The sequence below is a fragment of the Barbus barbus genome, assembly GCF_936440315.1.
Source record: "Barbus barbus genome assembly, chromosome: 33".
NCBI lineage: Eukaryota > Metazoa > Chordata > Actinopteri > Cypriniformes > Cyprinidae > Barbus > Barbus barbus.
The window spans coordinates 19,695,805-19,710,271 of NC_136761.1; the positions used below are offsets into that span (position 1 = coordinate 19,695,805).

At 35.6% G+C, this 14,467-nt stretch overlaps 1 protein-coding gene across 4 annotated transcripts in view; it reads left to right on the forward strand.

Moving 5' to 3' along the window:
• The window catches only part of LOC306852963 (E3 ubiquitin-protein ligase RNF130-like), a 52,791-nt gene extending 38,763 nt beyond the window's left edge, over window positions 1-14,028 (forward strand). For 2 of the 4 annotated variants that reach the window (XM_079390089.1, XM_079390091.1), the window contains exons 6-10: window positions 1,591-1,673; window positions 6,185-6,281; window positions 7,157-7,361; window positions 9,297-9,390; window positions 9,821-10,252. In XM_079390089.1, the coding sequence (XP_079246215.1) occupies window positions 1,591-1,673; window positions 6,185-6,281; window positions 7,157-7,361; window positions 9,297-9,390; window positions 9,821-9,836 (495 nt within the window). In that variant the 3' untranslated portion in view covers window positions 9,837-10,252. Of the gene's footprint in view, window positions 1-1,590; window positions 1,674-6,184; window positions 6,282-7,156; window positions 7,362-7,548; window positions 7,711-9,296; window positions 9,391-9,820; window positions 10,253-12,865 lie in introns of those variants that run through there. The other 2 variants (XM_079390090.1, XM_079390092.1) reach the window with 2 other exon arrangements.
• Window positions 14,029-14,467: the final 439 nt, after the last annotated feature.

The following is a 14,467-nucleotide window of genomic DNA, read 5'->3' on the forward strand; positions in this document are numbered from 1 at the left end:
AATTATTTGACAAAATATAGTCGGAATGCTCAGAATGGCATGCTGTCATAACCTTATGCTAGTCGTAAGTGTACTGTGCAGAGTATGCAAATTTACGGTGTGCATGGAATACCCAGATGACCTACTTAATTTGCCAAAATGACTTCATCCCATAATACTATGTGCTCGCCTTGATCTTTATTTTTTTAAGTGTTCCTAGAATTGTAAAACTAATGTGTCTAAATAAGTGTCACTAAAAAAACGTTTTCAAAATTATAATATTACACATTTTCCTGCCTGCTTTATGGATAAAATCATTAAATTTGATTTTATTGCTCTCAGTCACAGGTGGCTTTGCATATGATATTTGATATGATAAAAATGTGCATTGTATCAGGTCTATTTAGGCATTTTTTGGTGTCACTATATTTAGGACACATGTATTCTCTTGTTACAGGAGCCATGTGTTTTAAAATAATAACATACTTAAAGTGCATATTTTGCTACCTACTATTTGTTGAAGTAATATGTAAAACCATGTGCATTATGTAATGATATTGTTTAACTGTATTATTCAACACTATACTCATTATGCAGATCACATGTTTTTAGGTGACCCCATTTACATACATTTTTAATTAAGTGAGTGACAGCTAGTTATCACCTCGTACATAAAAACAGTTATTGTGCATTTAAACCCTTGATGTATTGTTTGATTGGACTGGATGTGCAGTGTGCTCTTATGTTAACAGCATTCTGCATGCAATACTGTGTACATGTATATTACATACTTTGCTATTGTAACTGTACAGATTGCTATAGTTAAACCATTTTAATCTCATCTATTTAAAGAATTTCGTATTAGTTTGGCTTTATAATGTAGTGTATGAGTGTGGTATCTAAACCTTAAATGGTGCACTTGAGAAAAGCTGGGCAAGATGAATACAAGGACGAGGCAGGGAGGAGGTCAAGAGATCAGATCAATATAGAGCAAAATGCAGGCACTCAAAGCATATTGAGTTTAAAGAGAATTTCACACCTGCCTTATTCCCATTTCTCACAGATACGTGTCATAAGGCCAGCATACATATTAAATAATAATGGGCTAGTGGAGCTTAAGTAGAAATAGTACTGAAGATTCAAGGTCCTAAATGGAGTTATATTAAGAGTTTTTCTGTACGTTATATTTCTGTATTGATATTGATTTATCTTAAACAGTTTTCCTTTTTTTGTCCTTAGCTTGTCACCATCCAAGTGATAAGCAGCAGAGCCTTACTTTTGAAGAGTAGCATTGGTCAAAAATGCAGCTGCACGTAATTGTTTTTAAAAAACAAATTTAGCAACATCATTTTGCCTATTAAGTTGTCTTGTCAGACAGCCTTTTCACTTTACGTGTGGTCAGGGATCATTTATTGCATTTTAGCTTCTGTAAAAATGATCATTTGACAGTCCTGTTCTTGTTTGACTGGCAAATGATCCTAAAACTGCCCTGATGTACCATGTATCTGTGTCCTAATGAAACTTTATAATGTTGAAAATGAAATGTTTAACTATATTTTGACTAATGAAAAGGCTAATCTTTATTCTTCATCTTGTGTTCATATTTTGCAGGAAACGGAGCCAGATTTTAATCATTGTGCAGTGTGCATTGAAGGTTATCAGCTAAACGATGTGGTCCGGATCCTACCCTGCAAGTAAGTTTGTGTGTCTCTGTGTATTTACATATGCATTTAGTTTCGCTTTGTGAAACAAGAGTAAAGAAATATCCAATATATATTTTTTCTGCAAATTAACTTTTTTAAAAAAAAATTTTTTTTTTTTTTTTTTTTTTTAAATGCTTGTCCACAATTTCCTACTTTATCTATTTTGTGGACTGCTACTACTGCTAATAATAATAATAATAATATTTATGAATATAAATTTCTTTCATTCTCTTTTGTTGTTGTTGTGTAGTAAGAATAATAAAATTTACATTTATATTAAGGTTATCCTTAATGTTTTTATTCAGAATTTAAACAGAAACTTGTTATGGTAGTAAATTATAATTCTTTCCCATCATTTTAACATTTTGGCTTATGTTGTCTGCTGGCAAAATATTTTTGCATTATCGAGTGCAATTTGGTTTTCACCCCAGACTTTGAATAATGGTCAAATGACATTTGGAGAGAGGGGGGAGAGAAAGGGAGATCAGGGGTCACTTGCTGTTGTGAGATGTGAGTTTGTTGAGGAAATATGGCACTGCTGTGGCTGTGAATGACTGCCCTGTCAGACCCGCTCTGCTTATTTTTAGCAGCTCAGCTTCCAGTGACCTCTAGGCAGCCAACACACAAATACACACGCATTTGTACTTGCAAACAGATACACACTATTCATGCACAGTATATTAAAGGGATGCGACATACAGTGTCCACACACAAATACACAAACATGCTCTTTCCTACAGTTTCAGACACCATCTGCCGAGTATGACCCGGTCACACAGCTGGAAGTCTAGCTGCTAATTTTGTGGATCATCTTACACCAAACACGCGTACTGTACGTGTTCACATGCTATAAATGCCTTTATAGATACACTGTGAGCTGCTACGTGCAGTAACTCACCAGTTTTTTCATGATTATTCCTTCCTCTTTGTTGCTAATATTTTTAGGAATTGAGGTGCTTCCTTTTAAAGTAGATGAAAATTTTGTCATTTACTCACCATCACGTTGTTCCAGACCTGTATGACTTTCTGCTCTTTCATTTCTTTCATTTTATTTTATTTTGCGTTTGATGCTAGAAAGTCAGTCATACAGGTTTGGAACGAGTACATGATTTGAAAAATGAAAGATAAATACAAATTGGTGGACTATCTCTAGTACAGAATCTCCATGATATCTGCTAGCATTGATATTTTTCTCTTTTCATCCACACCCACTCACACTCTATCCTTATCTCGTTCGATCCCTCTTTCTGTCTCTACAACTGTACAGTAGTGATGAAGCACTAATCCAGAGCCTTTTTAATTGCATTGTTCTCTGCTTACGGCTGAATCACTGCTTCACTCCAGTCAGATCAAATAACACACTCATGAGCTGCAGCCTGTGCTGCCTCAGACAGCAGCTGGCATCCAGCAACAAACCAGTCTGAAACGCTTAGTTATCGTAAGAAACAGTTGGATAACCATCCAGGTCTTAAAGTACCAAGCATTGTAGATGGTATATATGCTATATGGTAACATACTCCCAAAATGTGGCAAAATATATAAAAGCGAGAGGCCATTAGCTATTAAAAAATTTTGGACATTAAAATATTTTCTGCTCTAACCTCTGCTTTGAAGACTTGAGGAAAGAAAACAGACAGCAGTGCTTCCTAGCAATTCCTCATAATTGTTGATTACAATATGAATGTTGGATATTTATCATACTTACTGTTCAGCATTAGATATTCTCAGCTAGTTTAGCTCTGAGGGATCTGCAAAAAGGTGGTCAATTATAAGAAGCAAGAAAATTGCAAAAAATAAAGAAGTTTAAATGCACAATGCAAATGCATGACCTCCATATGGATAGGCACTGGCGTTGCCAATGATTCGGAAGCAATTTCAATTCATCCCAAAGGTGTTCAATAGGGGTTTAAGGTTTGACTAGGCAAGTTCTTTCAAACTTTTTCTATGGAACTTGCTTTGTGCACCAGGTTTATTGTCATGCTGGAATAGAAAAGGCCCTACCCAATGTTAGAGTTGTCATACAGTTATGTCATTCTATTCTGTATAATTATGATCTGTTTGGAGTGTAGCCAAACCCATTTGTCATAAAGAGGTGTCTGCTTATTTTTTGACCATATAGTTTATTCCTTAAAAAACAAAAAGTAAAAATATTCAGGATATACATATAGTGCAAGATCACTGGATCATGAAAAGAGAAGTATTAATATTATGGGTTAATGTTAGTTTTTCCTGCCAGTGTGCTGTTGGTTAGATTATTACTACATTTTGATGAAAGATTATAAATAGTAATATTAATAATAATAATAATTTTCATTGGAATAACGTTTGGTTTAAAAAAAAAAGGTTTTACTTATTAAATCAAATAGATCAAAAGCAACAAAGTAATTTGTCATTTGTAATGTTACAATAAAAAAAATCAAATATATGCTATCCTTTTGAACGTTCTAGTAATCACAGAATCCTTGTCACGGTTTCCACAAAAATATCAAACAGCATTAAGCAACTGTCTTCTGCCTTGATAATAAGAACTATTTCTTGAGCACAAATCAGTATATTAGAATGATTTCCGATCGATCATGTGACATTGAAGAAGACACTGAAGAGTAAAGATCCTAAACTTGTGTGTGTGTGTGGAAATGGTTGTCATCTGTTCTTATGTTATGGTTATCTCTTCTTAAGGTCAGTATCTCTGCTCTCTTAAGCTTCTCAAGCCACAATCAATAACTCATAGCACAAGTAATGGCAGCACTTGACCTAGCCATGGCCATTCAATTTACGTCCCTGTGCATTAGCTTCGCTTTAACTTCCTTAGGGGTGTGCCCTTTACTTCATGGATATGACTTACTGTTTTATGTCATAGTGGACTCAAATTTGTATTTAAATATGCATGTGCTATGGTAACTGTAAAATAATACAGATCATAAAGAATGGGTCCACACACAGAGCTGGTGTCTTAGTTTGATTGCATGCACCTCTTTATGTATCCTTTGTGTTGTAAGCACCCTCATCATTAATTAATTTGACCCTTGTTTGCATGTTCTCCCTCAGATAAAGCTTTGTTGGAGTTTGTCTGCACGCTGCTTCAGTACAGGATCATTTCAGAAGCATACATCCTTTTAGCACCCATAAATCACAGTGTGTCAGTGGCACTTAGCATTAGTTGACATCCAGAAATAAACCCTCTGAAATGCATTGCTGCAGCAGTATTCCACAAACTCTCTTGCCCAGTAATTCTGTTCAGGTTGTATTAAAATCTCTCTCAAAACACTTCTTAGCTGAGGAACCTGCCTTTATTCCTTTGGAAACTTGTGTAATACTGATATAACTAGCATACTCACTTAAAGGGTTTTAAAATGTGATTTTGGGCCCCCTTTTGCTGTGTTTGAGGCTGCTGGGGTGAATGCTGTAGGGATGAGTGATATATTGAATATATTTGCATTGATTTTTGAGTTGGTAATATTTTTTTTTAAAGCCTCTTATGCTCACCAAGGCTGCATTGATTTGATCAGAAGTATAGTATAAACAGTAATATTGTGAAATTTAAAGTAGCTGTTTTCTATTTTAATATATTGCAGTATGCAATATATTTCTGTGATGACACAGCTGAATTTTCAGCAGCCATTACTCTGTCTTCAGTGTCACATGATCCTTCAGAAATCACTCTAATATAACGATTTGATGCACGAGAACCATTTATTTTTATCAATGTTGAAAACATCTATGCTGCATAATATTATTGTGGAATCCATGATGCATATATTAAGATTATTTGATTAATAGAAAGTTCAAATGGTAGTGTATTTGATGTATTTTTATTTGACCGTTAAGTTTCCTAAAGACTCTGCAAAAAAAAAAAATAGTGTTAAGACTGAGTTCGGTGCACTTCTGTAACAGTCCATTCCAGTTACCAAAATACATTAGGATTAATTTTGAAATATAAATTGCCCAGCTCTATGATGCAGTGATAAAGATTCTTCACAATCTTCAGAGCCACAATGGCTGCCTTGTCTCCAGCATGAGCCTCAATGGCTGGCTTGTGCCGAGAATCTCCCTCATGAAGAGGGTTTCCGCTATCGAGGGCCCATGGTCTTTCCTGGAGTAAACACAGCTCGGATTGTGCGGCAGCCGGATATGAGGAGGAGGAGGAGGAGAAGAGACTCAAAAGATTCCTGTGAAAGCTCATGTTGCGCCTTTGAAGTCCACCAGCTTCTTGCTTTTAATCTTCCAATCTCACTCTCTCCTCTCTCTGGATGTAATATAAATGTGTAATGTGCTTTTACATGTAATGTCCTTCTTGCAGTGTTCTTAGAGCAGTTTCAAATATTCATCGAGTTATGGTGATATCAAAGGCTTGATGCCTCAATCTCATGGTCTTACATCGTTATAATAGAAATAGAATGATTATAAATATTTCATTAATATTTATGGTGTTGCAAACAGATGATTATAACATGCATAAGTGCTTTATTTATGGCTATCAAAATGGTTTTCTTTCTCTTCAGGCACGTCTTCCATAAAATGTGTGTGGATCCGTGGCTAAATGAGCACTGCACCTGTCCGATGTGTAAACTCAACATCCTCAAAGCTCTGGGAGTTATGGTAAGCGCACACACACACACACACACACACACACACACACGTGTTGGGTTTCCATGTTTTATGGGGACAGTCCATAGGCGTAATGTTTTTTTAATACTGTACAAATTGCACTTAAAACTTTATGCAGTTTTCAAAAAAGATTGTTCTGTATGATTTATAACCTCATGGGGGCTAAAAAATGTTCCCACAAGGTCAAAATTTACTGGTCCCCATAATGCAGGGAATACCAGGACCACACGCACACACACACACACACACACATTAATGATGTTTAAATATTAAGGATTTATTATTTAAATAACTAACAATGAATAAGTAATTATATTAAGATAATTCTAAGTACTATTCTATTCTATACTTGCAGATGTCCCTGAAAAGATGTTTTGTCACATTACTGTATAGCTATATTCTGGGAAAAATTTTCCCCAAAGTACAGCTTTGTGAACACCCACTAACTTAAATTTATTACAAAAACAACAGACACATTGATCTCAGAGGGCAGCAGGTTGTGACATTCCTAAGGCTCTTATTTGATTTGTTGTTATGATTTTATAATGATTGATGCTTTTGAAAATAACATCAATTCCTGCAGTTTAATTGGGATGGATTGCCTGAATTATTACAGATCTGAGCATGTAAACACATTATTGTAAAACAATGGCAAAATGAATGTGTGTTGCTGGTTGCAACAGAATGATATAAAGTAATTTGGCGTGTAATCTTGTTTTTGTAGTGAGAGGTAGAGGATTTATGATCCTGTAGCTCCCTCTGGTGGTCACTTTAGTCATTTCATTGAATTTTTCACATCATGGAAATTTGCATAGAATTGTATTTATGTTTATAAAATGTACACTAAGATATTCATGTACTTACAGCCCAACCTGCCCTGCGTGGACAACATGGCTTTTGACATGGATCGGATGTCCCGCAGTCATACTTCCAGCCAGAGGACAGCACTGGTGGACTTGTCCTCTGAGACCAGCATCAGTCTGGAGCCTCTACGCCACTCCAGTTCCTCCCAGCTTCCCTCCGACGAAGAACTCATTCCTCGCTCCGGAGAGATCAACATTGCTGTCACTAGTAAGAGCGGGGCTTATTCTCTCTTATTCTTTAAAGATGAAGTGTCATTTTGCATCACCAAACTGATTTGCAAAAACTGTATGCTAAACTGGGATAGTGGAAACTATTTTATCATCTGAAAAAGTCACACAATTTGTCTTTAAGTTTGCTTACTTCTGTCCCACCTTCTCCTTCATTTCCTCCCCAGCAAGGGGTAAGCTTTCCTTATTGTAGTGCACTGACTGCATCGCTCCACCTATTGTTCAGGGACATCTGTGTGCTGCTGAAGCTGAGCTCAGTGATGTGAGCAGGTGTCTGTGCTCCACCGCAGTGTGTCCTGCCCTTTACTGCAATAAATATTTTGTACTAGACTTCTTAAGTCACTCTGTGTATGTCATGGCACTCTTTGGTCTCTCTTTTCTGACATTTCAAAATTCTATGTAATAAATATAATTCAAAATTCTATGTAATGTATATAATTGTATAATAAACCAGATAATGTATATTCAGCCAGTCATTGTCAGAAAATAAACACCTTCAGGATGATCACATTGTAGGTGTTTATTTTGCAATAATGACCATCTGACTTTATATTATTGGTTGCATTTTTTTATATTTTATATAATAATTTAAAATATAATTTTTATTTAATAAAATACATTTTTATTTTATATATATATATATATATATATAATTTTTTTTTTTTTTTTTTTTTTTTTTTAATGCTGAAGATATTTTCTAAGCATTTTTGGATTAATCTCTGTGTTACACATTTTTATGATACTTGCATTTCAATTTGACAAATGCATATTTGAACATTTATATTTGTGGGCAAATTTTTGAAGTTTAATTGTTTTGCTACACAATCCACCTATAGTATCGTCTCTTGCATGTTAAAAAGTTAAATTTAGAAATGTAAATTTAGAAAGATTTCAGACAAAATGCACACTAGCATCTCAGTGGGTTTCCATAGATTTTATTTTACTTTAGAGTGGTTAATTTTCCTCTCACCTGGAATTGGATCAGATCTAGTTTTTGATGTCATTATCTGTGTAACCAGACTTTCTTCAAACCTGTGACTCAGCTTTGCTCAAGCTGGCTTTAAATAACAGACACCCACTCGTTTGCGTTCTCTCTGAAGTTATTTTATTGTTTGGGTTGTGTCAGCATTTTTAATGAGGGTTATCTAAAGCAGTAGCACACATGTTGAGTGTAATGAAACTAAACTAAAGAACACAAAACTGCATGCAGGCAAAATAAGTAAATGCTCAAGGAACTATACACCTTTGTTGCAGAAACAGATGTAAGGTAATTACACATTTGTGGGATAATTTATTATTTTCCAACCATTTGTCCTGGTGCTATGTCTTTAAAATATTATGTTCAGCAATTTTAACCCCTCCTGTTGGCCTGTGTTTGTATTGCACTGATTAATTATATTAAAGAACCTTCTGCTTGAACAGCTCTGCAATTTATTTGTTTTTAAAGAAGTTTTTATGTTTTTTTCTGAAATCATAGTTGTCTCTGACTAACAAATTCTTATTTTCATTCTTCTCTAAATTCTATTAAAAAAAGATGCCATTTTTTAATAGAATTTACAGGTGTATAAAAATCCCTTTAAAAATGTGTATGTGGAATACTTTCTGATGCATCCTCTAACGACATGGTCTTCCTAACAGATGCAAAATCCTCTCTGCTTTGTAAATGTATGGCTAAACCAGCACTAAGTGTCATGTGCTCTGAATGTGCTACGTTCAGTTTTGCTCTCGTGTCTTGTTTGCGATCATCGCTTGCCTATGGTTTCCTCTACTGCTCCACGGATTAGAGAAGCATTCCTCTTTTCTTCACGCCTCAACCTGTTGCCAGTTTCCTCTTCTCTTCGGCTCTCTGTTGAGATGATACGCAGGCCCCGCCCTCAACAGAAAATGACCCCTCCCCCTTTTACTTTGTTAACAGAAGAGTGGTTTATTGTTGCCAGCTTCGGCGTCCTCTCTGCTCTCACACTTTGCTACATGATCATCAGAGCCACTGCCAACGCCCCCACCTATGAGTGAGTATTGTAGATCAAGATATTCTTTTTCAGGATTTTCAGATTGTCACAGCATCACGAAAAGCATTCAGTATCTACTGCACAGCATGATCTGTCACATTAGTGTACTACTAGATACTACTTTTTTACTAGTAAATATAAGTGTCATAGTGTTATGCAACTGTAAGGGCTGTAGAATTTTTAAATTAGTTTGATCAAATTTAGTAGTTTATTTAGATTTCCTATATAACAAACCAGTGTTACTTTAGTAGTTTAAGACACTATTACAGTTTTAATTAGTATTTTTTTTTTTATATTTCCATTTTAATTTTTATTTGTTAAAAATTTAGCATCCATACCTAAATAGCATCTCTGAGTTTTCTATTATTTCCATGTGCCTCACATCAGTGCTTGTTAAATGTGTTTTTTTCTTTATTTTTGTCTTTTGCAGACTGAAGTTGGAATGAAGATATTTTTGTGGCGGCCTTGTTTCTAAAACAGAAATGCATCCTGAAAAAAAAAAACTGCCAATTACACTTCAAGTCTGTTTCAGACACATGCAGTTGTAGTGTTATTAGTTAACTTTCACCTCTTGCACAATCCGAGCTTTTCACTGGATGATATAGCTGATTAACTTCTTGTTTTACTCATTTGCTGTATTTAATAAGCCCTTTTTATTTTCATTTTACATTAGTTTTTCATACATGTTAAAGGTCTCTTACATTTGTATTTTTGTTTTCAGATCATTTGGTTTGTCTTTGATTAAAGTGAATTAAAATTTTTAAAGACATTTGTATGTGTATTAAAATTGCTTTGTGCAAAAATCGTTGTTGTGCTTTTTAGTAAGTTAGTAGTTACTAATAAAAATTGTATTCCTTCTGTCTCTCTGTTTACCATGGTGAGACTCCTGAATCTATTTTTCAGACCAGCATTCAAAAATCAGACCAGCAACCTCCTTCATGTCTCACAGACATACAATATTGATTTACTGTGGCATATTGTAGCGTTACAGTTTGATTCAGTGGTGCCTTACAGTAAGTCAGTAAGTATTTTGTTTTAGCCTAACATTTAATGCAGTGGGAGAGGGATTGTGTAACTTAAGGTCAGGGAAACTCAAAAAATAAAAACACATGAACATGCTAATGAAGGATTATGCCTACTTGATGTATTGAAGTATATTTTTGCTGTATTATTATTATTATATTGCTTACCCCATTGGCAGATTATTTTGCTTGTTCTAAGCAAAAACTCACTTAATTTTGACTTGTTTTTTCTGAAAATAAGACCGATTTTTTTACTAGAAAATCCTTTTTGATTTAAAAAGTTTTAGAAATTTTGGCTGGAAACAAGACAAGCAAGAAAAACTTTTTTTTTTTTTTTTTTTTGCAGTGTAGACATTGCAAAAATCACTTAAATAGGACCTGCCTGACAAAGTGAAGTAGACCAAAAGATCCTCAAAAGCTACACATCATGTTGAGATCCAAAGAAATTCAGGAACAAATGAGAAAGAAAGTAATTGAGATCTATCTGTCTGGAAAAGGTTATAAAGCCATTTCTAAAGCTTTGGGACTCACAGTGAGACCACAGTGAGAGCCATTATCCACAAATGGCGAAAACATGGAACAGTGGTGAACCTTCCCAGGAGTGGCCGGCCGACCAAAATTACCCCAAGAGCGCAGCGACGACTCATCCAAGAGGTCACAAAAGACCCCACAACAACATCTAAAGAACTGCAGGCCTCACTTGCCTCAGTTAAGGTCAGTGGTCATGACTCCACCATAAGAAAGAGACTGGGCAAAAATGGCCTGCATGGCAGAGCTCCAAGACGAAAACCGCTGCTGAGCAAAAAGAACATAAAGGCTCATCTCAGTTTTGCCATAAAACATCTTGATGATCCCCAAGACTTTTGGGAAAATACTCTGTGGACTGACGAGACAAAAATTGAACTTTTTGGAAGGTGTGTGTCCCATTACATCTGGTGTAAAAGTAACAGCATTTCAGAAAAAGAGCATCATACCAACAGTAAAATATGGTGGTGGTAGTGTGATGGTCTGGGGCTGTTTTGCTGCTTCAGGACCTGGAAGACTTGCTGTGATAAATGGAACCATGAATTCAGCTGTCTACCAAAAAAATCCTGAAGGACAATGTCTGGCCATCTGTTCGTGACCTCAAGCTGAAGCGAACTTGGGTTCTGCAGCAGGACAATGATCCAAAACACACCAGCAAATCCACCTCTGAATGGCTGAAGAAAAACAAAATGAAGACTTTGGAGTGGCCTAGTCGAAGTCCTGACCTGAATCCTATTGAGATGCTGTGGCATGACCTTAAAAAGGCGGTTCATGCTCGAAAACCCTCCAATGTGGCTGAATTACAACAATTCTGCCAAGATGAGTGGGCCAAAATTCCTCCACAGCGCTGTAACAGACTCATTGCAAGTTATTGCAAACGCTTGATTGCAGTTGTTGCTGCTAAGGGTGGCCCAACCAGTTATTAGATTTAGGGGGCAAGCACTTTTTCACACAGGGCCATGTGGGTTTGGATTTTGTTTTCCCTTCATAATAAAAACTTAATTAAAAAACTGCATGTTGTGTTTACTTGTTATCTTTGATTAATATTTAAATTTGTTTGATGAGCTGAAACATTAAAGTGTGACAAACATGCAAAAAAAATAAAAAATCAGGAAGGGGGCCAACCCTTTTTCACACCACTGTATGGAATAGTACATCCACATATTCGTCTTAACAGTCTGCAATGCACAGTTCAGTATTTGCAGCCTTCTGTAGTCTGTGTATACTAGACATAATATGAATTAAATAATTTAGACCTATGAAATATACATAAAATATATTTAAACCTTGTTTTGTTGAAAATCCTTTACCTAATTTGGTTTTAACTTTTAAAAAATTGTTGATAAATGACCATCATGCTATATTTTCACCAAATCTTGCATTCAATCTTTTTGTCAACTTGTTTTCTTTCAGTTAGCACAGGTTTTATGTTTCTTTTTGGAACTTATTGGCCATAGGCCTCACTGATCTGTGTTTATGCACATCAGTTTTTGAGTTAAAAAAAATTTATATTTATGGTGAATTTTGGAGAGTTAAAATGACAACATGTGGGTTAAATCAGGGAGCTGTATAGTAGCAAAACACCCACACACTTCCATAAAACAACTGATTTCTACTGAGAGACTTGATGGTAATTAATTGGTCTGGTGTCAAGGACATAATAAGTGTTGATTACACGTAACCGACCGACATTGATTTTGTGCTGAGATGAAATGTCAGATTTGAGCACAACCTTTATGGAAGAGGTAAATAAATCTTTTCAGTCAGCGGGAGCCGCATCTTGAATATTTTATTAACATTCCAAGGAATCATTCCTTCTTTTGTCTTTCTCATTTCTATCCTCCTGTTATACACAAAAGCAGAGTATTATTACAAATGTCTTACATCTCAATCTAACCCCATCATTTTTGTTGTTTGTCTGTTTTCAGGTGGTCATTTCTTCAACCGTAATTCTGTGTCTCCGCGCAGCGCCGTCTGTGAGATGGAGCTTCCAGACATCCAGGCGTCGCTGGATATGTACGACGACAACAAATCCTGAGGACACGCACCTCCTCCACCTCCAGCCCATTCCTCCATCATCCTCTCCCCGACCCCAGACTGTGGGGAACAACCTTTATGAGTGTGAAATGGAGTATTGACAGTGAGCACACTGACTCTGGCGATAAACTCTACCACTGTAGAATGATCTTCAGAGCGATCGGTCGCCTCAAGTGAACGTGATTGGACTATTGCACCATCATCAGCCTCCTTACACTTTTACACTTCTGTTTTTTTTTTTCTCTTACTTTTTGAAAGACTATTTCAAAAGACATCTTTTCACAGACAGCTGTGGGAAGTACCTCTTAGTTTGTTTCTCTGCTCTCCTCGGTTAGCCACAAATGTTGTGTCGACTGTTGTCTCATGTATGCAATTTGCTGACCGTTTTTAAGTTCCCATGCTTAATAGTGTTCCAGATGGGGAAAGCTCTTCTCTCGTGGACAGTCGTGAAAGCAGGATTGGAAACTGAGCCTTTATAGAAGAGCTGCCTGCTTTGTATCTCTGCTATAGCTAAACAAGATGCAAATGAACTCGTCCTTCATCCGCTGAAATGCTGCAGCTTCACGTTTAGTGCTGGCCCGTTAGCACTTGAAACTCCTCGACAAATCACCGTTACTTCCTTGTAGAAATATATACAGTATTTCTCTGTACATAGAATGAAAATGTTTTAAACATGTATTTAAAGAAAATCCTATGGAATACCTACAGCGAATACTAATCAGTTCCAAGCAAGGGGACCTAATATATGTATATAAATATATACAGTATTTGCATATAATAATTCATATATCTCTCTCAAGTGGCCTCGTAGCACAGTTTGTCTTTCCTGGATCTTGTCCATGCACAAGAGTGTCTGTGTCTTTTGCGTTCTCGTAACCAGTTTTTGGGGGATGGCATTGTGACCATACTGGCCTGCACTCACAGAGACCTTTGTGCTGATTCTGCATCAGTTTTGTTTTCTGTCATATGTGGTTGCAGTCAGGACAGGGCTGAAGCTCTACTCTGAGACACTCTGTTACATACTGCCTCAGCATTAAACTTGTCATAATTGCCTATACTGCTTTATTTCTTTGGGTGAGGTTTAAAAACAACACAAATCAGTCTTATGTTAGTATCTATTAAAGTAATTAGTATTTTGAATTTTTAGTTTTCATTTTAATTTTACTTTCAGTTTTAGTAAATATGATTTTGTATGTATATATATACTTTCGACTTATATATGTATATATAAGTCGAAAGTAAAAAAGTACTAAAATAAAGCTATATATATAGCTTTATTTTTAGTACTTTTTTAAATTACTTTCGACTTTTTTATTTTATGTATTTTATATAAGTTAGTTGCCACATTTTCATTTACATTTCTAATATTCATTTCAAATGTAATCCTATGTTTATATTTAATTTTTTTTTTTCAGCTTGATTTCAATTAATGAAAAGCTAAGTTTTATTTTTAGTTAATAATAACAACACTGACATGGATGGATGGATGGATG